The sequence below is a fragment of the Tupaia chinensis genome, unplaced genomic scaffold, assembly GCF_000334495.1.
Source record: "Tupaia chinensis unplaced genomic scaffold, TupChi_1.0 Scaffold000104_1, whole genome shotgun sequence".
NCBI classification, from domain to species: Eukaryota; Metazoa; Chordata; class Mammalia; order Scandentia; family Tupaiidae; genus Tupaia; species Tupaia belangeri.
This window is the reverse complement of record NW_006159568.1, coordinates 518,126-542,020: the sequence shown is the minus strand read 5'-3', so window position 1 is coordinate 542,020 and position 23,895 is coordinate 518,126. Positions and strand designations below refer to the sequence as shown.

The following is a 23,895-nucleotide window of genomic DNA, read 5'->3' as shown; positions in this document are numbered from 1 at the left end:
TGGCCACGCCACAATCCCTTCTCCCCCATTCTCCTCTTGGAATCTTGGGCATGCATGCACATGCGTCGGGCGTGAGTTTAAGCCACCAGGCCCAGGACCCATGGTCGACTACATGGGAGTCCAGCGACATAGCCATTATGCTAACTGCTGGTCCCAAGAATCAGACATTCTTCAGCCTGGCTGGGGGCAAGAAGAGAATGGTCTCGTTCCAGATCTAAGCAGAATCTGGTTAGACTCTGCAATCAGAGTCTAGCTAACCTGTCCACCAACCCTGAGGATAGGCAGGGTAGGAACTACTGTGCGTACTTTAGAGTTGGAGAAAACGAGGCCTGAGATGGTAGATTTTAGTCAGGGCCCTAGGATTTCATGGGAGTGTCTCACGGCTAACTGGAAGGGGAAGAAGAGGAGGAACCCAGACTCCCACTGGCCTTGACTCTGCGGCTCTCTGTGCTCTCTGTGTTAGATTTTGCTTTGGGGGACGGGTTTCAATGCAATACAGATATAGGGAGAAAAATGGCTGACTTAGAAAAAGAGGCTTCAGGCAGCAGCCTGAATGCTTCTCTGACACTTACTGTGTGGCTATGAGCAAGTCAGTCCACTTTTCCTGCCTCAGTTCCCTCACTTATCCAACGAGGGTGACAAGGATCTGCAGTTCTGGCCGCCATCGGGATGGCGTAGGCTAGCAGAGGTCAAGTGCCTACTGCACATGGGTAGGACTTGGGAAGCACATGCGAAGCGAAAAGCCAGTCACAAAGGTCCACACAGTGTAGATTCTGGTCACAAGAAAGGCCCAGAGCAGGCACATCCCTCTAGGCAGAGCAGATTAGTGCTTGGAGGGAGGAGGGGGTTGGGGTTGAGGGCTAAGGGGTGCAGGGTTTCTTTCTAGGGTAATAAAGTATTCTAAAAATTGATCGTGGTGACGGCTGCTCAGCTCAATATACTGAAAGTCTCTGAAATACACACTTCAAATGGGTGAATTATGGGATATGTGAATTATATCTAAAAAGTTGTTACCAAAGAAAAAGTGCTTAGTGCCGCCTGGCACAGATAACTGCTATGCAAGTGCTAGTTGTATTCCTACTCTTATCGATTTAACCCCACACTCACCTCCGGGCTGTTCACTGTGATCTCTGAGGACGTCCTCAGGTATCAGCTGCTCTAAAAGGCCATTTTTCCAGACTCACTTCTGCACAGCTTAGAGGGCCTCTCTGCTAATGAGCCCCCACAATGCTGCCTTAGTTTCCTACCACCTGTTTCTAGGTTAAAATGTTTCAGGCCAGGCGATAGCATAGAAGTAATGCAACTAGACCCACATGGGAAAGGTCCTGGGGTCATGTACCCGGACTCCCTGAGGATGCTGGACACACAGACACATGCCTGTGATGTGGGCTGGTGAGACTGGGTGTGGCTTGTGGATCCTCCATCAGGGATACTCTATGGCCTGATTATGTGGTCAAGGGACATGGAGGAGCTTTCACACATGGGACATTCCAGGCCTGTTATGAGGCTCCAGCCCTTAGTGCTGGAAAAAATTCTGCTTCCTTTTATTAAAATTAGATTTTTGCCACAGGGAGCATGCACTCATCAGAGAAAGAGAGAGAGAGAGAGAGAGAGAGAGAGAGAGAGAAATCACGGCCCAGTGGGGATGGCCATGCCATAGTCTCTTCTCCTCCATTCTCCTCTCAGGATCTTGGCACACATGCACATGTGCCCGGCGTGTTTTCCAAGCCTCTGGATCTGAGACACGAACTGTATAGTAGGCCATTTGTGATCTAGTTGCCACCAGTTAGCCCCCACCAGGCCTTTTTTATAAAGTATATTTGTCTCTTCCATGAGCCAGACAGAGATACCACCCCCAACTGGATTTTTTTTTTTTTTGAGAGGTTTTTGCCATAGGGCGTGTGTGTTTGCCAGAAAGACAGAGCAAGACAGAAAGCGAGAAATTACCCCCTGGGGGGATGGCCACATCACAATCCATTCTCCATTCTCCTCTCGGAATCTTGGGCACACACGCACATGAGCCTAGAATGAGTTTAAGCCACCAGGTCCGGGACTCGAACTGCGGTTGACTACATGGGAGTCCAGTGACATAGCAATTACACCAACTGCTGGTCCCCCCTCCCCCAGCTGGATTTTATGCCATGATCCACTCCAGCCCCCACCAGGGCTGGATAATGGGCGCGTGTGCGCTTGGTGAATTTCGGGGGTCTCCAGACATGAGCCAGAATATTCCCATGTATCACTTAATCACTGTGCCACTGTCTGGCCCTCCTAAGACAGGTATTTTTATACCCTTTCCCTATTAATTAAAAAAAAAAAAGTAAGAAAGAAGTAAAGAAAAAAATACAACTAGAGAGAGATTTTCCTTTAGAACTCAAGGATCACTGCCAGTCATTTCCGTTTGGGAAGATGAACTGATGAACATGTTCTGGAGATGGTGAGGGCTGCACAACGATGTGAATGTGCTTTACGGCACTGAACTATCCGGTTGTCAGGAAAGTCACGACATATTTTTCTGTTTTTCTACGAAAAAATATGTCATGACTTTCCCGACGACCGAATATAAACCTGAAAATGGTAACATGCTAAATTTTGTTAAGTATATTTTAACTCACACACACACAAATCCCGCGCTCCTAGTCCTCTGGAGGCCTGGGAGGTGCGAACTGGAGAGTCTGTCTCTGACATGCTGCTGTGGCCTGTCCCCATACTCACACGTGGACGCCCTTATCCCCCCAGTGACTGTATCAGGAGGTGAGGCCTTTGTGGTCATTAGATTTAGATGAATTCAGGAGGGTGTGGCCCCCATAGTAGGATTCCTGACCTGACCAGAAGAAAAAGACACCAGAGCTCTCTCGTCTGGTCATGTGATGATGTAGCCTGAAGGCAGCTATCTGGAAGCCAGGGAGCGGCCCCTGGCAGATACCAGGTCCACCAGCACCGTGGTCCTGGACTTCCTGGCCTCCACACAACTGGGATAAATAAATGTCTTCTGTTTTTCAAGCCACATAGTCCACAGTATTTTGTTCTAGCTGTCCCGACAGACAGACAGACACACACACGCACACACACGCACACACACGCACACACACGCACACACACGCACACACACGCACACACACGCACACACACGCACACACACGCACACACACGCACACACACGCACACACACGCACACACACGCACACACACGCACACACACGCACACACACGCACACACACGCACACACACGCACACACACGCACACACACGCACACACACACACACACATTCACAGGGGTTGGTCTCTGAAGGTAGTTCAGGCCCAGACAGTGGCTCACCTGGGGTACCCGGGTCAGAAATCTGGGGCTGTTCCTCCCTCTGACACTCCCTGTTCTGCCGAGGCTCTTCCCCTGAAGGCCCGTGGCCTGTTCCTTGGGCCTGCTTGTTGCCACGGATGTTGTGCATCGTGTTTCTGAAAGGAGAACAGGAGTATGAGGCTGATAGCCTGCCACCCTGCCCCTCCCACTGCCGCTGCCGGAGCTCAGCCTCACCGCACACCCCTTTTCTGGACTCCCCACCTGATGCACCCCACTCCCAATTTCCCCACTTTGCTCTTTCTCACTTATCTCCCAACACACTATGTGGTTTTTAAGCGATGTGAGCTTGACTTCCTCACCTACAATCCCTGCCACCGGGGCTAGACGTTCTAGGAGGCAGGATGCTTGTCTGTTCTGTTCACCAACATAACTAGAATGCCTAGAACTATGCCTGAAATATAGACAGTGCTTAATACATGGTGTTTAAGGAATGACTCATGGAATTTGTCTCATTAACTTTCACTAAACCTTCATCTGTCTTGTTACTCTACCTGGCCCCAAACCCATCAGTGGCTCCCTATTTCTGCTGAGATAAATTGCAAACATCTCCTGGCCTCCTTCTCCCCTCACTCTCTTCCCCTGCTCAGAGGTATCTTCTCTGCAGCCGCTACTGATCATCTTATAACCTGCAAGGAGCTTACTCTAATTCGGATCCAGGCTAAGAACTTGTCTAGACTGAAGTCTCATGGCATCATTTCTTTAAGAACTGAGCACTAACCTACCAGTATGCCTGCTGGTCTGGCACTGGGTTGTGCGTGCCCGGAGTGCAGGTTCAATGCATGTTCGGTGTGCAGAAAGGAACTAGGTCGCAGCAGAGGCTGGCCTAAGCCATAGACCACAGAGAAATTTATAAGCCAGGTGAAAAGACATCTCAAATGAATTCACTTTCCCTTGTAAAGAGATAAGTAGACTTATTCCAGCACCAGCAGATAATGTGGTGGTTAAGGTCCTGGATTTCCATATGGCCGACCATGGTTTGAGTCCCAAACCCAGTAGCCTGAAAGTCACGCTGGACACGGGTATGTGCATGCCCAAAATTCCATGAGGAGAATAGAGGAGAAGGGATTGTAGCTTGGCCATCACCTCTGGGGGGTGATGTCTCACTTTCCCTCTTTCTTTCTCTCCAGTGAGTACACATGCCCTATGGGGGTGTGGGGGAATAGACATGTCCCAGTATTTATAATAGGGAAGAGGAAATGATTAAAAAAATTCACTAGATCAGTGTGTTTCACACTGTAGGTTATGACCCATTGGTAACCTGTCAAGTTAGTTTAGTATCAGGACCAGCAATTAAAAAATGAAATAGAAAATATTTGCATCCACTTAGCAGGGGTTAGTATCTTATGGATTACAAATATATATACTAAGCTATAATAAAAAATGGGAGATTTCTCACTTTCCCTCTCTTTCTTTCTCCCTCTCTGGTGACAGTACATGCCCTATGGTAAAAATAAACAAATAAATAAAATGACCAGGAGATGGGCCTCTGAGGTGGCATTGTGGTTAAAGCCCCTGCATCTTACATGTCTGACTCCACAGTTCAAGACATGGAGGCTTGAGCAACATGCAAGGTGCATCTGCAAGGTCCCCAAGGAGAGCAGAGAGATGGGATTCTGGTGTGCCCAACCCCCCGAGGGGGAGTTCTCACTTTCCTTCTCTCTCTGTTTTTCTCTAATGAGCACACACATCCGACAGCAACAGTTAAAAAAAAAAAAGGAATTTCTTATTGTGGTCATGGTCAACAATGTGAAAAATACTGTACTAAGAGGGCATTTACTTGAAGGGCAACAATAGTGTGATCAAAAGTGAGAGAAGTCTGTATTCTGGACACTGTGTTGGGGACCTGGCTTTGTTGATAAGCTCTGGGTGATGTATGCTTGTATAACGTGGTAGACAAACCCTCATTCCACAAATACCTAAATGCTGAATAAAAACAAAGCAAATGTTTAGAATGCTGAGCCCAAGTTCCAAGAAAGGAAGGGAAATTTCCAAGCACTAAACATGAAAAAAGATGTGAAACTTAAGTGGGAAGTAAAAAGGAAGATAAAAATATAGATCAGGTTACTGTTCAGCAAATATTCACTCCCCCTCCTACACCTCCAAAGGAGCAGAGTACTTCCTCCTGTTCTTCTTATTAAAAAGATTTTAGCAATAGAGTACATACGTTAGCCAGTGAGACAGAGGGAAGGTGACGAAGCACCCCACAGAGGGGATGGCCACTCCACAGTCCCTTTTCCATTCTCCTCTTGGGATTTTGGGTACACACGCACACATGCCCAGAGCATTTTTCAAGTCACCAGGTCAGGGACTCGAACCATGCAGTCAGCCATGTGCGATCCAGCTGCCTCAACCACTATGCCACTGTTGGCCCCATTTAAAAGAAAAAAAATTTATTTTTAATTTTAAAGTTTATCCATTCATTCTATGAGTGGAAGAGCTGGAGATAGGAAAAACAGAGATATAACACCCCCAACAGAGTCCTAATGCTGTGATTCACCCTTAGGTCCAGCCAACCTGGATTATGGGCAAGCATGTGCCCGGTAAATGCGAAGGTCTCTCAATTGGATCCAACAACTTTCCCATGTGGGTCTGCCTTGCACACACCACTGTCTGTTCCCCACCCTCCCTTTTTCCAGACTATGGATGTGGCCAACTGACGAGCTTTGGCCTACTGGATGTGAGCAGACAGGGTGTAAAATAAGCTTAAAACGTGTATGGAAGGCTTGCCTTCTTACACTCCTACTCTTCGTCATGAGATGCACATGACTCAGGAAGCCACTGGCCCCTAGAAGATGGAAAATACACGGAACAGACCTAGATCCTACCAATGACTTGGAGCCAAGACCTGGGTAACTTAGCCTAGAGCAGCTGAACCCACATGTGTGAGCAATAAATGCTTGTTATTATATGGCACTCAGTTATGCGGGGTTTGTTTGCAGCATTATTGTGGTGAAAGTTGACTAGGGCATACGCTTGTACAGAGATCAACTGCTGATACCAGAAACCCAGAGCCGAGGCTGCAAGGGAGGAAAAGAAACAAAGTCTTGGATCCATGCAAAAATGAAAATTGAGATACCTACATAAAGCTGGGGCTCTTGAAAGTTCATACCTATCTTGAAGATATGTTAGAAATAAAATGCCTATTGACAAAATTAGCATAAGGAAATTCTGGGTAAAGGCACTTTAGGTGTTAAAAAAACAAAAATGAAAACTTGAAAGCATAGACCTTTCTTCATGTGCATTTGGAGTTTGAATTTATATTACTAGGAAATCTCAAACCAAAATTAAAATGGTCTAGCTTGGTGACACTCCCAGGTTAATACAACTTTCTATAATGGGAAGTATCCTCAACCAATGCAACCCCAGGAATCCTATAAATAAAGGGGAACAAAAGATGAATACATACTATAACATTACTGAACACACAAGGAAATAATGAAAGTCAGAACAGCAGCAAATGGCATAATTAAGACTTAAAATAGCGGAGTTATTAGATTACAAAGACTTTAAGTAGTGAAATTATTGGATAGTGATTATAAGATAACTATTAAATTAAGAAATAAAACAATCATGGAATGTAGACTATAAAAATAGGCATATTTGAAAAAGAATCAAGTAGAATTTATAGAACTGTAAACTATAATCATTTCATATATAGTTTATATCATATAAAACTCAGGAGTCAGCTAGGTGGTTAAGGCAGATGGATTGCACACAGCTGACTATGTGGTTTGAGTCCCAAACACAGTGGCTTGAAAAACATGCCAGGCGCATGTACATGCATGCCCCAAATCCCAAGAGAACAGAAAAGAAGGGTTTGCAGATTGGCCATCCTTCCTGAGGAGTGCTTTCTCACTTTCCCTCCCTCCCTCTGTGCGTGTCTCTCTCAGGCATGCACACGCGCCCTATAGCAAATCAAAAATAAAAACAAAAGCAAAAACACAAAAAAACCTCTGAATTATTAAACATCAAATCGGACATGATGGGAAAATCAATGAACTAAAAGATAGATGTAAATACATTACCCAGCACTCAGTCATCAGAGATAAATAAAACAAAGAAGTAGAAAGATATGGAGATTACTGGGGTCAGTATGCGGCATGGTGGTTAAGGCACTGGACTCCCACATGAGTAACCATAGTTCAAGTCCTGGACCCGGAGGCTTGAAAAGCACACTGGGCGCCTGTGCATATGTGCCCAAAATCCTGAGAGGAGAATGAAGGAGAAGGGACTGTGGCATGGCCACCCCCCCCCACCCCACCAGGGTGATTTCTCACTTTCCCTCTCTCTGTCTCTTTTTGGTGAATGAATGTACCCTACAGCAAACAAACAAACAAACAAAAACTAAAAGAGAAAAAAAAAGAATTACTATGAGACCCTGTTAAAAAAAGAGATTGTGGAGACCAACAGATGGTATAATGATTACATTGCTGGAGTCACATGTAGTCAACCGTGGTTCGAGTCCTGAACTCAGTGCCTTAAAACTCATGCCAGGCACATATGTGCATGCCCAAGATCCCAAGATCTGGAGGAGGGATTGTGGCATGGCCATCACCCCTGGGGGTGGGGGAGCTGATTTCTCACTTTCTGTCTCTCTGTCTCTTTGCTCTCTCTGTCTTTCCGGCAAGCACATGTGCCCTATAGCAAAAAACAAAAACCAAAAACCTGCAATCAGCCAGGTGGATTCTAGCTCCCTACACATAGCACTTAACCACTGCACTATGAGGCCAGCCTCCAGGCAGGAAGATATTAAGGAAAATCTGTGTCAGAGACAAAAAAAAAAAAAAAATCCCTCAAATTTTAAAGTTGTCAGACAGGTGACATGCAGAGGAATGACATTTAGACTGTTACGCCAACTTTACTACAGCAACAATGGGAGCCACGAGACACAGGAAAAATTTAATTGGTGTGCTAAGAATTTTATACCCTGTAAAACTGTTAAGAATGAAAGTGAGGTCCAGCCTCCATGGTGCAGTCAGCCAACATACTGGACTGTGGAACTGGAAGCCACATGACTCCATGGCAGCTTGAGTCCCCAGCCTGGTTGGCTTGAAAACATGATGGGCATATGCACATGTGCCTATGATCCTGTCAGGTCAGAGGGCAGGAAGAAGATCACAGTGTGACCAAGCCCTGGGGAAGATGCCTCTCTCTCTTTCTCTCAATTGGGCCTGAATTAATTTTAAAACAAAATCCAGCAGGGCCAGCAGGTGGCGCAGTGGTTGAGGCACTGGACTCCACATGGTCAACCACCATTTGAGTCCCAGACCTGGCAGTTTGGTTTGCTTTCTCACTTTCTCTCTCTCTCTCATTTCCCTCTCTTTCATTTCTCTCTGGTAAGTGCACATGCCCTATAGAAAATTAAATCATCGTAATAATCATAAATAAACTTAAATTAAATTAAAAATTTTTAAAAAATTCAGCTTTTTGGTATAGGTAGGTCCAGAATAAGAAAGAAATGAGACTGCACTTTTACATACAGTACAAGGGAAAATTCATCAGGATGAAATTAGAACTCAGCACTCCCAACACCTGACCTTGAAATTTGGTCCCTAACTCTTTGCTCTATTATTGCTAAGGTCCTGCTATAAAGAGCCTCTTACTCCTTGGGCTGGTCACTTCTCCTTGCTAGTTCTTACTTTCCCCACCTAAGAAGAAAAGGGTGATGGTCACATTGAAACAAACAAACGAACAGTGATGATCATGATGGGCACTGCTATTTACGGAATATCACTTTGTGTTGTTTCTCTGCTGAGCCATTACATGGATTTCACAAACCACATGAGTTGGAGAAGGACCCAGGAACACATCCCTGTAGCCAGAGGCACTGGCTTCGTGGGGCCATCCTCACTGCTGCCCACACTTCCCCTTGGCCACACTTCCCCTTGGCCAGAAACTGCCCGTCTATGCCCTGAAGCTCACAAGAAGTCATCCTTGGGGTGTAAGGACATAGAAATCTCAAGCTTAAGGCATTGAAGGGCCTTCTAGGCCCAAGCACACTTCTCTGGAGGTGAGGCGCTCACTACCTTCTGACATAGCTTAGGCGGCAAGAACCCAGCTAAAGCACTGTGCCTGGAAGAGGCATCTCCATTTCACAAATTTATTTACTTTGTTTGGAGTAGTTTGTAGACCATTTTCTCTGCAGGCTTAGCTACAAATCTGAAAGGTCTGGCTAGAGCAGGGTGGTAGCCACACAGATGTGTTCTGGAAGGACAACCTTGAGTAAGCCCTGATTTCCTCATCTGCAACGGGGATGATGAACACAGAACAAACCTAGGCCTTCCTATGGGCCAAGTTCTAAGCTAAACACTACAATGCACTCCTTTCATTTCATCCTCACAACAGCCCACTGAACTAAGTACTGTTACCACCCTCACTGGACAGAGAAAACTGAGATTCAGAGAGGGTAAATAACTGCTATGGTTTGAACGTGCTCCCCAAAGTTCACGTGACAGAAACTTATACTACAATGAAATGAGTGTAATTTCCAGGGAGGTGGGACCTTTAAGAGGTGATTAGGGGGATAGTTTATTGAGAGAACAGGCTGCTTGCTCTGAGAACGAGACGGGTTACTTCTTGCGGGATTAGACTCCTGATCAAAGGCTAAGTCTGGCCTCCTCCCTCTTTCTGTTTTGCACATTCATTTGCTCTTCCACCTCCTGCCATGGGATGATCCAGTGCAAAGGCCCTCCCTATGTGCTGGCACCTGAACTTCCCAGCCTCCAGAACCAGGAGCCAAAGAAATTTCTTTTCTTTTTATTTTTTTTTTTCACTCATGGCAGAGCATGTATGTGCATATGCGAGAGAGAGGGCGTGAGAGAGAGAAGCAGCCTCCACGGGGTCTGGTCATGCTGATCTCCTTCCTCCAGCCCTCCAGCCTGTCGGATCCTGGGCACTCACATGGGTGCTCAGTGTGCTTCATGCTGACCAGGCCTGGAACTCGGGTCATGGTCACCATGGGATCTGGCTCCTCTTGAGCAGCCTATTACCAATGTACCATGGAGTCAGTCCAAAATTAATTTTCTGCATAAACTACCCAGTCTGTAGTATTCTGTCACAGCAGCACAAAGCAGATTAAGACAACAACCAAGGGGGCCAGCAGGTGGCAAGGTGTTTAAGGCACCGGACCTCCAGATGGCCAACTGCAGTTTCCTGGACCAGGTGGCATGAGACTTATGCTGGGCATGTGTGCCTGCATGCCTAAAATCCCAAGAGGAGAATGGAGGAGAAGGGACTGAAGCATGGCCATCCTCATGGGGGGGTGATTTCTCACATTCCCTCTCTGTCTCTCTCTGGCAAATGTACACACCCTATGACAAAAAAATAAACAAACAAAAAAGCCAGTAACCAAGTCAAAGAGCGAGTACATGGTGGGCTAAGCAACACACCTGTATGTCTAACTCCAGAGACTGAGAACTGCACCACATCTGCTACCACTCCAGACAACTCAGCGAGAGTGTGAGCACCCAGCCCAGTGCCCAGGAAGCTTCCCCAGAGTCTGTCCCAGGCTCTCAACGGCTCCAGTAGCAAGCTCCAAGACCAGCCAGGGTAACGGGGTGCAGGACACAAGGCAACCCTGACCTGCCAGTTGTCTGCAGCTCTCACACCCCAGGGCATGCTTGCAACACTCTTACATTTGCTGTGGGCTTGATAAGTGACAGGAGGGAAGTGACTGCTTCTCTGCAATTTCCTTTCCTGCTCTCTGCATTCTCTCTGTTCCACTTCTGCTGTGCCAGCCTCCATCAGGCACGAACTTGGCTTAATCCTGGTAAGACTGCCCTGGGTGCACGCTGGCTGGCCTTTTTAGGCCTTCTCTTCACCCTGGCAAGCAGGGTGCCTCAGCTCCTGCAGGGGACCTCCTCATCCATGCACCCTGTAGGTCTCAACCAGTCCCTCTCAAGCCTCTTTCCAGCTCAGGTGTCTCTCCTGGGCTCCAAGACCCTGTTGGGGTAGTTCTACCTCCAGCCAGCAGGCCTCAGAAGACACTTACTGCCTTTTCCTTAAACCTGCTTCTCTCTGGAGAAGGGCATCACCACCCTCCTGCCACCCAAGCACATAAACACTGAAGCCAGCAGAGGAAACTAGTTTGCCTGAGTTGCACAAGCCAGGGGTCCCTATCCAAATTAGTTCTGCCTTCTAAGAGGTCCCAGACAACATAGAAAATAAGGGCCCAAACAGGATCAGTACTGGGTATAGTCTGGATTCCTAAAACTTCCTTCTTTCATCTAAAGCACTAACACTGGCCAACAGCTCATATGTAATTTATTTATTAGAGATTTTTATAGGGCACATGTGCTTGCCAGAGAGACAGAGAGAGAGAGAGGGAGAGAAAGCAAAAAAGAACCCCTCTCCCAACGGGGATGGCCACGCTGCAATCCCTTCTCCTTCACGCTCTTCTTGAAACTTTGGGCTTGCATGCACATGCCCAGTGTGAGTTTCAAGCTGCCAGGTCCGGGACTTGAACCTCAGTCAACTATGTGGGAGTCCACCAATGTAATCATTATGCCATCTGCTGGTCCCAGTAGCTCATATGTACTGTGTGCTTATAATTGCCAAGAACAGTTCTAGAGCAGCTTGTGTGCACTAACCCTTTTAAGATGCACAATAACCTTACAAAGCAAGCACTGCTGTATTCATACTTACTACTAAGGTAAGTGCAGCACAGAGAAATTAAACAACTTGCCGAGGGCAGCACAGCCCATGACAGAGGGAGCCAGATGCAAACCCTGGCAATCTGGCTTCAAAGCCCATCTTCAGGGCTATTTAAAATGAAGCCCAATTGATACCAGCAGTTGGCGTAATGGCTATGTCGCTGGATTCCCATGTAGTCGACTGCAGTTCGAGTCCCTGGACCTGGTGGCTTAAACTCACGCCAGGTGCCTATGCATGTGTGCCCAAGATCCCGAGAGGAGAATGGAGGAGAAGGGATTGTGGTGTGCTCATCCTCCCGGAGAGTAATTTTCCGCTTTCTGTCTTTCTGTCTCTGTCTTTCTGGCGAGCACATGTGCCCTATAGCAAAAAGACCTCTCCAAAAAAATAAGTAAATAAAAAAAATAAAATAAAATGAAGTCCAACAATGAGAAAGTGTATATAAAATACATTAAGTAAAAAAAGTAATTGAGATATGATTAACATACTATAAATTTCATATTAAAAGGGAGTAATTCGGTGCATTTGCTATAGACATTTGTGAAACCATTATAGCAAAAAGAATTCTGTGTGTGTGTGTGTATGTGTGTGTGTGTGTGCGTGTGTGTACATATATATATATAAAATGTAGAGGAAAGAGAGATAACAGATGCTGAGAATGTTTGTCTGGGTAACATTAAAAGGGAGTAATTCGGCGCATTTGCTATAGACATTTGTGAAACCATTACTATGATCTCAATTCTGTGTGTGTGTGTGTGTGTGTGCGCGTGTGTACATATATATATAAAATGTAGAGGAAAGAGAGATAACAGATGCAAAGAATGTTTGGGTAACAGAATTATAGGTAATTTTTAATGTGTACCTTTCCAGGTGTTTTTGATTCTTTGCAATGCACATTTACTACTTTAATCAGAATAACAACTGTAATATTTTAAAGTAATGCCCTCATTAATTGAAAATAAAGCCCATAATTCCCTCCCCTGGCCCAGCTTTTCTCAGGGAAGTCATATTGGGACAAGCACCCCAGAGGGGCTACTTACAGCCTGGACAGGCCCTGGCCCCACTGGTACTCACTGTATTTCAGTTCCCAGGTGCTTGAGGGAAATATTCTGAAGGGCCAAGGGCATGGCAGGGGCTGGCTGGAAGGCAGCTGCAGCGCCCACGAGCCCAGGGGGTGTTTTCACGGGACACAGGAACTCTTCCGGATCCTCCTCCTCTTGCCCTGGGGAACAAAGGAAAGGCAGATTAACCACCAGGCCGCTGCACTAGCAAGGACTGCACAGGTGGGATGCTACAGGGTCCCTGACTGGGAGAAGCCTGGAGCTGGGGAGCTGCCTTGCTGGTGGGGAGCAGCAAGAGACTTTTCTCCCAATGTTCTGCGGCCGGTAAAGTGGGGGCATTTTGCTGGCTTATCTTTCTTGGAAACTCTTTAAAAATTTGCAGACCTACAGATAATTCTGCATCTGGGAATCTATCCTAAAGAAGTCTGAAATGCAGAAAAATCTTTTTGTGTTAAGAGGTTAGTGTTGCATTGTTTCCAATAGCCTCCAATTGAAAATAACTTAATTCATGATGCCTTCACACCATGGACTATTGTTAATGAAGAATGTTTAAGAATGCAGGGAACGTGTACAGGATATCATAGTAAGTGTGAAAAGCCAGCTGGTGGCAATAGTGGTTAAAGTGGCTGGGTCGCACGTAGCTGACTATACAGTTCAAGTCCCAAGTCTGGTGGCTTGGAAAAAAACACACCAGGCATGTGTATATATGTGCCCAAGATCCCAAGAAGAAAATCCAGATGAAGAGACTGAGGCATGGCCCTTGGGGTGGGGGGCGCTTCACTTTCCCTTTCTGTCAGGCGAGTGCACGCACCTTATAGTACAATAAAAAGAATTAAAACTGTGTGAACACAATTATATAGAAAAAGTCTTAAAGAAATATACTCCAAAATCTTTCTTTAAAGAATTATTTTATTTTATTATTTATCATTTTATCATTATTGTTATTTTTAATTTGACCAGAGTGAGACACACACACACACACACACACACACAGAGAGAGAGAGAGAGAGAGAGAAAGAGAGAGAGAGAGAAAGCTGCCAGGTCTGGGACTTGAACCGTGGTCAGCCATGTGGGAGTCTAATGCCTTCAACCACCATGCCACCTGCTGGCTCCCCTCCAAAGTCTTAATAGAGGTCAGAGCTGCAAGATAAGATTTTTTTCCCAAAATTTTCATAGTAAACAGGTTACTTTTATAAAGAGAAATATAGTGGGAACCAGCAGTTAGCGTAATGGCTATGTCGCTGGATTCCCACGTAGTCGACCGTGGTTCGTGTCCCGGACCCGGTGGCTTAAAACTCACACCGGGCGCGTGTGCGTGCGTGTCCAAGATCCCGAGAGGAGAATGGAGGAGAAGGGATTGCGGCGTGACCATCCCCCCTGGGGGGTGATTTCTCGCTTTCTGTCTCTATGTCTCTCTCTGTCTGTCTGGCAAGCGCACGCGCCCTACAGTGAAAATCTCTCAAAAAAAAAAAAAAAAAAGAGAAATATAGTGATTAAAAATAGGTGTTTACAGAGATTTGGAAACATGTTAGGGTCACAATACTGAGTACCAGAAAGCCAAGCAGGACATGTTTTACTACATAGTCCACAATAGGTTGAAAGAAAGTGGTGGTGGGGGCAGGAGGTCATAGAGCACTGTTAACACTGTCTATCCCTGGGCGATAGGACTACGGGTACTTTTTCTTCTGCTTTTCCTTCTGTTTTCCAAATGTTGTTTAAACAATGATTCTTCAACAGTGAGTGACCTTGAAATGTTTAGTTGTGGCCCAGCGGCAGCAGCACGGATGGTAAGGCACCACATGGACAGCCCAGGCTGGGATCCTGGGCCATTGTAAACATGGTGGCACGTGCCTGTAGTCCTAGCTAAATGGGAAGCTGGGGCAGGAGGGCTGCAGCAGGAGAGACCCTGTCAAAATGCCTCTTTATATCTCACTCTTATAAAAGAGAAAGTTTAATGTTAAGAGGCTTCAAGACCCAAACATTATTTGAAGCATATGGGGTCGGCAGGTGGTGTGGTGGTTGAGGTCGATGGACTACCATACGGCCGACCAGGGTTCGAGCCCTGGGCCTGGCAGACTGCTTTCTCACTTTCCCTCTCTTTCTCTCTCATTTTCTCTCTCAACTCTGTCCCTCTCTGGTCAAATTAAAAATAAATAAATAAACACATAAATAAATAAAGTTAAATAAAATCATTTTTTTTTTTTAAATAAAGAAGGATAAAAGAGGTGACACATTTAGAAGTTAGTTTTGAATGTTAGAAAAAGTGGAAAAGAATCAGGACTACTTATGATATTTTTTAAGAATTAGTTTATTTAACTTTACTTATTTATGCATTTTAATTTGACTAGAGAGGGACAGAGTAAGAGAGAGAGAGAAGGTGAGAAAGCAAGCCACCAGGTCTGGGACTTGAACTGCGGTCAGTCACATGGGAGCCCAGCGCCCTTAACCACCACGTCGCCTGCCAGCCCCAGGTGTGGTATGATCGTAAGTAGGCACCTCTGGAGTCATGGGGCAGCTGACCCTTTTACTCAGAGTCTTTTTACTAAAGTGGAGAAAATTTATTCTTGCCCTACGTCTGTAAACAGGGTGTGGATAGAAAACCAAGCACAATGGTGGTGGCCAGGGAGAACCGTTCAATGACTTAAGAAAACACACTTTGCAAGCAGTCACACAGGACAACACACTTGTTAATTCCTCACAGGCTCCCTCAGACCTGGCAGGCTGGCCAGTATCTGGCAACACCGTAAGCTCTTCAATTCGCCCTCTCACAAAACACACACTGGTGTACACTCGGCCCTCCACGTGGCGCTGGAGAAACTGGGATGAGCGAAGGATCAGGAAGCTCATAGCCTAAGGAGCAGGGAGGAAGTGCCCGCCTTGGGAACACCGGGGGCTAGCCTGGTGGACAGTTCAGGGAGATGGAGATGAAGACAAGAGTCCTTCCGACTCAAGCCAGGTAAGACTTCCTAGAGGAGGGGCACTGGAGTGGGCCCTGGGGCCAGAGTTGATTTAGCCCTGCAGGAGGAGCAAGGAAGGACAGTCCTATGCAACAGCCAGGGTTCCAGATCCAGGGCCGAGCAGGCATGGAGCGAGGGACCTAGGGGTGATGGGGTTGGGAAGGCCAAACAGGAGTGGATGTGGCTAAGAGGCTAGACCTCATCTGACTAAGCCCAGAGCCCTGGGGATTGGAGCAGGAGTCCGAAGTACTGCACTTGGCTGAGGCTTCACAGAGCCCTCTCCACAGAAACAGGCCAGGGTTCTGTGACCTGGAAATCACTTTATGAAAATAGAAAGGATACGCTCTCTGTCTTTCTGGTGCATGCACGCATCTTACAGCAAAACAAAACAAAACAAAACAAAACAAAACAAAACAAACCAAAAACGTCTTCCTGAGAGTTAAAGTCTATGAAAATGTTTAGAAAACATAAAGCCTTGTGCCAGGTGGATGGATCCCACATGGCTGACTGCACAGTTTGAGTCCCAGACCCAGCAGCTTGAAAATCATACCAGGTACGTGTACATGAATGCCCAAAATCCCAACAGAAGAATGGAGAAAGTGGGATTGCAGTGTGGCCATTTCCCTGGGAAGGGGTGACTTCTCACTTTCCTTCTCTGTCTCTCTCGGGTGAGTGCAGACACCCTATACCAGAAAACTGAAAACGGCAACAAAAACATAAAGCCTCATACTATGGATTCTCATCTTTCACAGTAGACTTTAGTCCAGGTTTTGAGCTGATTCAAAACAAGTAAGATTTTCTTGTTTATCGATACTTTAACTATCTTTATTTTTTCTTGTTCAGAGTAAAGATAAAAATTCCTATTGGTCGGACCAGAAGTTAACGTACCGGTTATGTCGCTGGACTCCCATGTAGTCGACCGTGGTTTGCATCCCGGACCCAGTGCCTTAAAACTCACGCCGGGCGCGTGTGCATGCATGCCCAAGATCCCGAGAGGAGAATGGAGGAGAAGGGATTGCGGCGTGGCCATCCCCTCTGGGGGATGATTTCTCGCTTTCTGTCTCTCTGTCTGTCTGGCGAGTGCATGCGCCCTATAGCAAAAACCTCTCCAAAAAAAAAAAAATCCTATTGGTCTAAGGTTTTAATATCTTAGCAAGTATTTCGCTAATTATCATTACCTGTTTTCCTATGACCCCTACCTGTGGCCCTCAAGCTACTCTGAGGCCACAGAACTAAGTATGGTGGGTTAAGCATCACCACTGGTTGGTTCTACCAATGAGGAAATAGTAGCTTGGAGAAGGCGAGTCGCATGGCCAAGGTCAAAGCTAGCAGGTGACATAGTCATAAAATCATAAGCAGCTCCTCACTTTTGCTTTTCCCCCCAAACTGTGTGGCTTTTCAAAGCAGGTTTTTAAACAAGCAGATCGTTCTAAGATGGAGGGGCCGCAAAATAGAATTGATGACTCAAGGCACTGGTCTGCAGCCTCTGGGCCCCTCTCTAGCCTGGAGAAATGGCCTCAGTGAGGTAATTACAGAGTCTTCTGCAGATTTATTCGTAACTATTCTTCTTCTTCTTTTTTTTTTCTTTAGAGGTTTTTGCTATAGGGTGTATGTGAGAGAAACAGAAAGCGAGGAATCACCCCCCCACACACACACACACCAAGAGGGGATGGCCACACCACAATCCATTCTTCTCCATTTTCCTCTTGGGATCTTGTGCACACATGCACCTGTGTCCAGGTTGAGTTTAACCCACCAGGTCCAGGACTCGAACTGCGGTCGACTACATGGAAGTCCAGTGATGTAGCCATTATGGCATCTGCTGGTCCCAATTTGTAAATATTCTTTGCCTGAGTCTCTAGCCCATTGCCAGTGGGAAGATGTTATTGCCGAGACATAAAAGGGTTTGAGCCAAGAGGCTGCTGCTTCTCTGGAGGGCCATGGAGGAGGCTGGCTGCCTCCTGTGCTTTGTATACACACACAAACAGAATAAATTTCAGCATTAACATTTTCTGACTATGTGACCTGGTGTAGGTCCTTGGCCTCTGTGAGACTCAGTTTCCTCTTATGTGAAATAGGAATAGCACAATTAGCTCATGAGATGGTGAAGATTAAATAAGATGAAGCACACAAAGTGTAAGAGCACCATCATTACACTGTGCATATTTGAATGATGGTACACATCTACAAAAGCCCTTGGTAAATGGTAGCCTGCTTTGGCAACGTGTTATGGTTACTGCAAATCTATTGGCTTCCCTTTGATCCTTCTTGGCTCTGTGAAGACCATTGTTTAGGTGGGGTATAAAAGAAGGTTATCAATGACTAAAAGCCATAGAGAACATGCCTTGTAGACTGCTCAAGGGCAGTGACGAGACACTTTCTGCAAGATGGAGCCCCTGTGACTCAAAGTCAGATGTGGGTCAGGAGTTTCTGCAGTCCTGGGAGCAATCTCTGCTTCCTCAGGCAGGGTGGAGACTGGAGAGGTGAGGCAGCCTGCTCCAGACAGCGAATCCAGGATTGCTAGCTTCCCTGAGACTCCAGAAATGGCTTTCTGGGCGGGCTGGAGGTGCTGCACAGGCCCTGAGTCTGGCTTGGGAGGGTGCAGGCTCGCTGTGGATAGAGGATCCATGAGGAGCGGCTCACATCCGCTTCCTGAGCCTCCCACCGGCATTTTTCTGGGGAGACTGGCACCCTAATCATCATGGCAACTATCTGCGCCCTGCCCCCATCTCTGTGCCCATAACAGGGGCTGACCCAGAAGGAGACTCAGTGCACGTGCTGAAGCAAAGCCACAGGATTTGAGAACTTGGGCCAGGCTGCCACAGCAGAAGAGGTCTATGAGATCCCAGAGTCACACTTCCAATAATCTGGTTGGTCAAAGTTCAGTTCAAGAGACTCAGGAATTCTGCTAGTGGGGAGTAGGGGTCCTCCTCACTTCCAGTCTGAGGCTAACCTTCAGCAAGTGTGACAGCTCAGGCTGCAATATCTGCACAGCTGGGGCTGCAGAGCCACTGCGGACTGACAGCTAGAGCACAAGTGCAGAAGCAAAGAAACCCTCCGAAAGGTTCCCTGCAGAAACGACTGATGAATGTTATTAACAAAGAGATGGGCAGCTATTATCATCGTCACAGTCTGTGTGTGTCGGTGTGTGTGCTATTATGACAGCAATCATGTATACACACACAAACACATAATAACAGCATGATTAGGACAGCTGCCATGTGTGGGTGTGGAGCACTTACTCTCTGCCTGACATATATGCTAAGGGCTATACACGCTTTTCCTCATTTAATTATAAAATTCAATATATTCACTCACACATTCACTCTGCAAATAGCCAGTGTGCCCAACAGGGAGCCAGGACTGGGGACACAGGTGACAAAGAGATGGTCCCCACCCTTAAGGGCTAGAGGGAGGAGGCTGACAAGGACACCAATGATGTTTACTGGGCTCTGGTACGTACAGCCATTGTTCTAACCATTTTAGGTGATGGGTTAATTTAATCTCCCTAATACCCTAAGAAGCAGGTATAATTTATTAACCTCATCTTACAGGGAAGGAAATGGATGCTCAGGAAAGTTAAGCAACTTGCCAAAAGTCACGCAGGATTAGGATTTGAACACAGACAGCCTGGTCTCAGAGCCCATATTCTTGCTCTCACTAATCTAGAGTCACATCCCTGGCTCTGTGCTTCCCTGGCAGAGGGCTCCTCTCACTCACTCCTACAGGGGTGGAGAAGGTTGGTCACCAGAATCCCGGGTGTGTATGCAATAGGCCAGCCCGTTGGGTACCTAGCTCGAGGTGCAGGGTGAGTCCGTTCCCAGCTGGGGCGGTGTCAGGGGTAGCGGGAGGCACAGGTGGGCTGTTGTGGAACTCCCAGCGCTTCATCTGCAGCTGCTGCAGCCAGTACAGCATGGCTTGCTTGGTGGCGGCCTGAGAAGCACAAGGATTAGTTGGCAAGGCTTCATGCCTGCAGGGTGACAAAGGGTATGGTATATGGGGAAGGTGGCAGGAGACTTACACACTCTCCCCTTCCCAGAAAGAACAATTTGGATACGCACCCACCTCTGAACACGCCTCTTGGCCACAGAAGATAATTAGGCTCTGGTCTCCCACTCAGAAGTTTCTTAACTTCTCTGGGCCTGCTTATCTGAACTATGAGGACAATAAGACCCGTTTCACAGAGTGGTTATGACAATGAAATGAGATTAGTGAAGTAAAGTGCCTCACGTGGTACTCGACACGCAGTAGCTGCTCAAACATGCTCATTGGTAGAGGACTTAGGAGATGCTATGAGAGGGAACTCTGGAACTCGGACTTGGTAGTTCCCCACAGCAGACTGGCAAGTTCCCAGAGGACAGGGACCACGTATGTTCAGGGGTGTGTATACCTGGATGTCCCATGTGCTCATCCTGACCTAACCAGGCCCTTGGCAGTTCTTCCAGCCATCCTTGGCATCCGTATGACATCGCCAAGTCTCGGATGTCTTTTTGTGGACTGGGGGTCATCCCTCCTGCTCTGACAATGAGATCACGGGAGATAAATGGGGACTGGAAAGCACACGGGGACAAGTGACTTCTTCCAGGCACCCTGGCACTTCAAACGAGTTAACAGTAAATGCTGGTTGCTGGTCTCCCAGCACGGGCGGCCTACATACCCACTTTTACATCCAGTAACTTGATTCTCCAGGAAGGAGGCAAGGCAGGTCAGTCCTTTCTATACATGGAGAAACCAAGGCTTTAGTCGCCGAGCCATGTGGCAGTAGAGTCAGTCCCCGAACCCTGGCCACAACGTGGGACCAGAGCTTAGCTGTAATTCAGGGCCAGGAGATCTGTGGCTAAGGTCAAGAAGGCAGTGAGGTGGGTACAGAAGACGAGAAGCTCACAGAGAGTGGACGGTGAGCCTCACAGAGCTGCCCGCGACCAAGGCCAGGTGACAAGAGCAGTAGGTTCGTGGCATCCAGAGAAAGCTCTGCCTCTAGAGAATTCAGCAGGTGAGGTGTGGGCCAGGCCAGTGGCTCCATGAAAGAGGCCCTCCGCCTGCTGTGCAGGTAACAGGAAGATAGAACAATGCCACCAGTCTGTCTCCTCTTACCATACACATTCCTCGAGAGGCATCTGCCCCTCCCAGGGCTTCACCATGCCCTTACTGCTGAGCGGCTTCAGGCAACCTGAACACCGCACTGACGAATTCATTGAATTCAAGTGTATACTGTATGTGTCGCACTGGGTTAGGCCCTGGCAATACTGCGGTGAGCCACACACATGGTCGCTGTCCTCTTAGGACTTGCCAGTCTACTGAGGGGGATGCAGATGTGGATGTCCTGTATGCTGTCACTCTGGGTTCCTCCTGCCAGTGCCTGACCAAACCTGTGGTCTGCAGTTCTTCCAGCTGTCTCTCCATATCCCATCCTCCAACATCCCAGGTCACCTCCATTTGTCCCCTGCCCCCAGCACAGCTCCAGTGCAGCCACTGGTCACCTGATGGGCTCCCTGAGGCCCAGCCTTGCCTTCAGCTAATTTGTTCTCTGCCCAATAGCCAGACTGAGCTGCGGAAACATTCTAATTTCACAGCACTTCCTTGCTTAAGGCTCCTTAACAGCTTTCCACGGCCTGCAGGACAAAGTCCTAGCTCCCTGGCCTAACTCCCAAGGCCTGGCGCCCGGGCTCTGCTCTCCAACTCCATCTTTTTGGTCCCCACCATGCTGCAGGCTGTGATCTGCCTGGACATGAAGAGCTATGTCATGTTTTCCTAACTTAGGTCGCAGGGCTCTCTCAGCCTGGAACACCCTTCTCCCTCTTGTCTACTTGTCAGAAACCTCTCTCTTCTTCCAAGCCTCAGGCATCACCCGTCCCCCATGATACCTTTCTGGATAGCCCCTTCCACTGGGTGAAGCGGACCCCTCCTGTCACCACGGTTTTCTTGTACAGACTTAGGACGGTGTCTCTACAGGACGTCTTAGTGTGAGTGCCAGCTTCCCATCAGTCTCTCCCACCAACCCTGAACCTGTCTGAGCTCTTGGGGGGTAGGTTTGATTTGGATCCAAGCCCCAGAGCCTAGCACAGAGCCAGGCACACAGGTGGACTGATGGAGGAGTAAAAACCATGATTGAGACTTTCTGCACAGCACTCAACTTGCAGAAGGTGACACAAGACCTGAGAACCATGTGAGAATCACATGGTGCCTAAAATGCATTCCAGGGCCTGAATTCCTTTCCTGTAACTTTAACTGTTCCTCAGCCTGCTCACTGGCCAACCTCGGCCAGTCGAGGGGAACCAAAGCTGTGGGCATCCACAGATACTCAGTTAGCTGGCGGTGGGCGTGGAGGGCTGGGACGACGGGCATGGGGTGGGGAGGCTACCTCCCTGGCACACTCTTCTCTGGCTCCCTCTGGTTGCTTAGCTCAGATCTGTCTTTTCAGTTAAGTTATGGGATGCCTCCTCTTGACATGGGCATTCTGACCTTGATTCCCACACCCTGTGTCCATTCAACAAATATTTATTAACTACCATTAAGTGCCAGGCCATATTCCAGGTGCCAGGATTAATTCGACAATTAATTAGGTGCCTGTGAGGTGCCAAATGCTTACAAAACCACCTCCATTCTGAAAGGTTCAGTAACTTACCCAGGGTCACACAGCCAGTAAGTAGCAAATGTGCAATTTGAATCTGAGCCTGTCAGATTTCAAAGTACTTTCCACTGCTTCGGGCTTTGTGGGTTAAACCTGATGATAAAACAAAATGTATCCTTTGCTGCTGATGGGAAAACAGGTTTAGACGTGCCTAGATGAGCAACTGAAGCTGATCAGCGAAACCTACAGTGTTTATCTTTCCAATTGCTGCCAACGTTTTATCAGCATTCACTTTCCTTGGCTAAAACACCAAGAAAGAGTGAATCAGAGTTCTGGCCTTAAGAGGAGGTGGCAAAGATTGCATTTTTAAAAAGACACACCCAAACGTTGGGAGTTTTGATACAACCTTGAGGGATAGAAAGACGACAGGATTCCAAGTGTGGACCCCACCACTTTAGATGTGTGACCTCAGGCAAATCATACAAACTCCTATGACTCAGTCTCTTGATCCATCTAATGGGTCAGTCATCCCTGCCTGTGGGACCCAATGAGGAAATGAGTGTGAATGCGCTTTCGAAAGCACAGCGTTCCAATGGCGATCACCGACCACCACTCAAGTAAACTTACCGTGCTCACCCACCCACCCTCGGCCGTGCCCTGAGAACTGAGACCTGACACGGGCTGGAACGGAGAAAAACGTTCCATTTACCTTCAGGGTGATAACTCGGCTGGGAGTCTTGATTTCGAAAATCCCCTCCTCAGAGTCCGCTTTACAGTCAAAGATCGCACAGGAGAGGTCGATGCTGTCCAAAGGATTAGCATCCTGCGCGGTCCGCGAATAATACAGGTGACATTTCCTTTCGTCGTAGAAGAACCAGCGGGACTTCCAGCCCCGGATGGGCCCTTTGCCGCCAAACTTACTTAAGTATCCACAGAGTTTCTTGGGGCCAGTCTCCAGCGGCCGGGCGCAGCCGTCCGATTCCTCGGGAGGCAACACCTCGGGGCCCCTGGCCAAGCCCGCAGGCTCTTCGGACGCGGGGGCAGAGGAGCCAGACTCCGGGACGTCCTCCGGGGCGCCCTCCATAGCGGCGACTGCGGAAGGAATGGGTCCACCGGACCACCGGGACAAACCTGGAGACTCAGCCCGCACCTTCCAAGAAGGAGCTACCTGAGCAGGGCGGGGCGGGCGGTGGACGCGGCTGACGGCGGCAAGAGCACCTAAAACACCGCAAACCCAAGTTGAGGCGGCTGGCATGGCCCTCACGCCCACTGACACCCGTCCTCACATTCGTCCCTG

General features: G+C 47.7%; 1 protein-coding gene across 1 annotated transcript in view; it reads right to left on the bottom strand.

The window, feature by feature from the left end:
• TBC1D2 (TBC1 domain family member 2) overlaps window positions 1-23,842 on the bottom strand; it is a 55,960-nt gene extending 32,118 nt beyond the window's left edge. Inside the window, 4 exon segments of the mRNA XM_014585998.2 lie at window positions 3,322-3,455; window positions 13,084-13,231; window positions 19,819-19,960; window positions 23,308-23,842. Coding sequence (XP_014441484.1) covers window positions 3,322-3,455; window positions 13,084-13,231; window positions 19,819-19,960; window positions 23,308-23,682 — 799 coding nt within the window. The 5' untranslated portion in view covers window positions 23,683-23,842.
• Between the last annotated feature and the right edge of the window lie 53 nt (window positions 23,843-23,895).